This window comes from Terrapene carolina, unplaced genomic scaffold, assembly GCF_002925995.2.
Source record: "Terrapene carolina triunguis isolate 2854851 unplaced genomic scaffold, T_m_triunguis-2.0 Scaffold203, whole genome shotgun sequence".
NCBI classification, from domain to species: domain Eukaryota; kingdom Metazoa; phylum Chordata; order Testudines; family Emydidae; genus Terrapene; species Terrapene triunguis.
This window is the reverse complement of record NW_020664554.1, coordinates 6,602-9,720: the sequence shown is the minus strand read 5'-3', so window position 1 is coordinate 9,720 and position 3,119 is coordinate 6,602. Positions and strand designations below refer to the sequence as shown.

The 3,119-nt window shown below is 44.8% G+C and overlaps 1 protein-coding gene across 1 annotated transcript in view; it reads right to left on the bottom strand.

The window, feature by feature from the left end:
* The window catches only part of LOC113407182 (attractin-like), a gene marked incomplete at its 5' end in the record, with an annotated part of 7,520 nt that overhangs the window by 3,836 nt on the left and 565 nt on the right, over positions 1 to 3,119 (bottom strand). Inside the window, one exon of the mRNA XM_029912318.1 lies at positions 769 to 974. Within this exon, the coding sequence (XP_029768178.1) occupies positions 769 to 974 (206 nt within the window). The remainder of the gene's footprint in view (positions 1 to 768; positions 975 to 3,119) is intronic.

Below are 3,119 nucleotides of genomic sequence, written 5' to 3'. Positions count from 1 at the left end.
GTACAGCTGGGAGGAGAATGGAATCAGAATGTCTGCTGAGTGAAAACATCTGCCAGACCCTATAACAGGGGTGGGCAACCTACGGCCCAGGGGCTGTATCCAGCCCTTCAGACTTTTAATCTGGCCCTCGAGCTCCCACCAGGGAGCAGGGTCTGGGGCTTGGCCCACTGCGGTGCTCCAGCCGGGGAGCGGGGTTGGGGGCTTGCCCCGCTACACGTGTGCCGTGGCCCCGCGCAGCTCCCGGAAGCAGCGGCATATCCCCCTTCCGGCTCCTATGTGTAGGGGCAGCTAGGGGGCTCCGCATGCTGTCCCCACCCCAAGCGGCGCCCCCGCAGCTCCCATTGGCCGGGAACCATGGCCAATGGGAGCTGCAGGGGTGGTGCCTGCAGACGGAGTAGGACGCAGAACCACCTGGCTGCAAGTAGGAGATGAGAGTGAGGGGGAACATGCCGCTGCTTCCGGGAGCTGCTTAAAGTAAGTGCCGCCCGAAGCCTGCACCCCTGACCTCCTCCCATGCCCCCACTCCCTGCCCCAGCCCTGATCCCATCCTGCCCTCCAAACCCCTCGGTCCCAGGCCGGAGCACCCTCCTGAACCCCTCACCTCCACCCCAGAGCCCTCCCGCACTCCAACCCCCAGTTTCGTGAGCATTCATAGTCTCCCACCACCCCCCCATACAATTTCCATCCCAGATTTAACTGCAAACGTCACACAGGCAAAAGCATCCCCCTCTCAGCAAAAAAACTGTCCGTGTTTATCAGGGCACTTACCTTGCCAGCCTGAATTGCACAAGCATCCTTTGGTCCCATTCATGTTGCACTGACCTCTCGCAGGATATCCACAACCATCTGTGCAATAAGGAATATCGCACGCCTCTCCTTTCCAGTGTTCAGAACATTCACATTTAACAGTGTTACTGCCGTTATTGTGTTTGCACTCTCCTCGGCCAGAACAATTATTGGGACACATGTCGAAACTGCAAACACGGGGAAAATAATGTTTGTCAGCAGCTCAATTGACTACTAAGCCACACATCTTATTGCACAAAGAGGTGCTGAACAACGTTAATACAAAGGTATAAATGTCTATTCTACATATCTATGCTGAGATAGGATTTGAAGTTATGAGTCTATACTTGTTTTTGCTCTAGCTAATATTTTAAGTAGTAACATTAAGAGCGATTTCTATAACTGAGTCCTAAATTAGGAGAGCTGATGAGAAAACACTAGTGATTTGCCAAGTTCTTAGTGCTCAGCAGAAAAAGTGGTACTTTGCTTAGAGTCCCAAAATAACTGACTGACAAGTTATGCTTTTCAGATCTGAACCATCTTTGCAAAAAGTTTTGTTGATTTGGTCCACAATTTAAAGAGCTGGCTTGCTTAACAAGTTAAATCTACAGCAATGCTTCTAAAACAATCCATATACATGCCAGTTATTTATAATGAAAATAAATCACCCCAACACCACTACAGTGAAGGATTTCATCAGCTCACATGAGGGCTTTGTGGTAACAGTGTGATCTATCCAACCAAACTAGTCCCAATTCCACTTTATTCTGGGACTCACTTAACAAATGCACCACAGGGTGCATGTCAATAACCCAACCACACCCAACCCTTTGGATCATGGTGCACACAGTACTCAAGTGGAATCAACTATGACAAAACTAGTCCTCCAGTATTTTTAAGCAATATCTGTTACAGATTCCACGATTTGATAAAGAATAAGGCCCCTGAATGTGAAAGCTGAAGTTTATTTAACCACTGACCTTGCATTCAACAACATGAATCAAAGATAGGGATCACTATCCAAAATCCAACTGTACCAAGACTAAATGAAATAAAAGGATTTCACTCTCCTTTGTAGTAAGGGTCAGAGTGAATTTCAAAGCTTGACTTTGAATTCAAACTCCAGCAACAATACTCTGAGCTGGTTATAATACATCCAAATTTTAAAACAGAAAATCCTTGCATCCTCTCTGTTAAGGACACATTAGGAGGAAGTCTCTCACCCATAACACACAGAACAACCAAAAATTGAAACAAGATTTTTAAATTTTTTTAAAGAAAATTATCTGAAATGAGATCGAGCATGTAGAATTAAGAGAAATTTTAAAATACAGCTTAATATAGCAAGTTCATATCCACCTTCTTTTAAGGAAAGGTAGATTAGTTGTAAGCGAATTTATTCATTGCATGATGATGTTGGAGTCTCCCACCGTAGTTGATGTATGAGAGTCAGTTTGTTTCAGTGCATCTTGTACAAATGTAAACTCACGAGGGATCCACAGATGCGTCCACATCTCAAGCAGACATGGCCTCATGTTTTTGCCACAGCCTGCTTTCTTCACTCACACTTCTCTTTGGCTTTTTTCGGTTCTGCCAGTTATTGTCACTATGTAGTACTGGCAGCTGCCAGTAGATGGCATCATGGTTTTGGGCATCAGAATGACCAAGATTTTCTAAATTAGATGTCTAAAATAAGGCTGCTAAATAAATTTTGGCCTGACTTTGCAAAGTGCTGAGTACCCTCACCTCCCACTGCCGTCAGCAAGAGCTGCTGGATGCGCAGCATCTTTTGGAAAAAAACAGACCACTTATTTAGGTGCTTAAATATGGATTAAGAGCCTAACTTTAGGCACCCAGTTTTGAAAATCTTGGCCAGCGGGTTTAAGCCAAGGGCTCTCTAGCAGACAAAAATGTATGAAGTCGAAGGCGAGCCTGGGAAGACACGGATAGCTTGGCCGTAGCTATAACATGTCCCCCTGAATAAGCAGCACGCCATCCACTCCCTTCTGACTTTTTTTCATATTTAAAACAGCCCAATATAGATAGTTGGTTCACATGACAAATGCATTTCACGGGTTGATCCACATTTAACATCCAGGGATGCTTAAACTATTCCTGTGGTAGACAGTCATTTGTAACTGAATTTCTTCAACCAATCAACATTAAATGTTACCAAGAGCTAAAATTTCCTGCACATGAACACCAGTTCACACCCATGGTAAAACAAATCCCACTCCATACAAAATCCTCATACACAACTATACTGAAATAAAATTCAGAGGCTGTCACACCCACAAAAGCAACAAATTCAATTAAATGTCCAATACCTACAA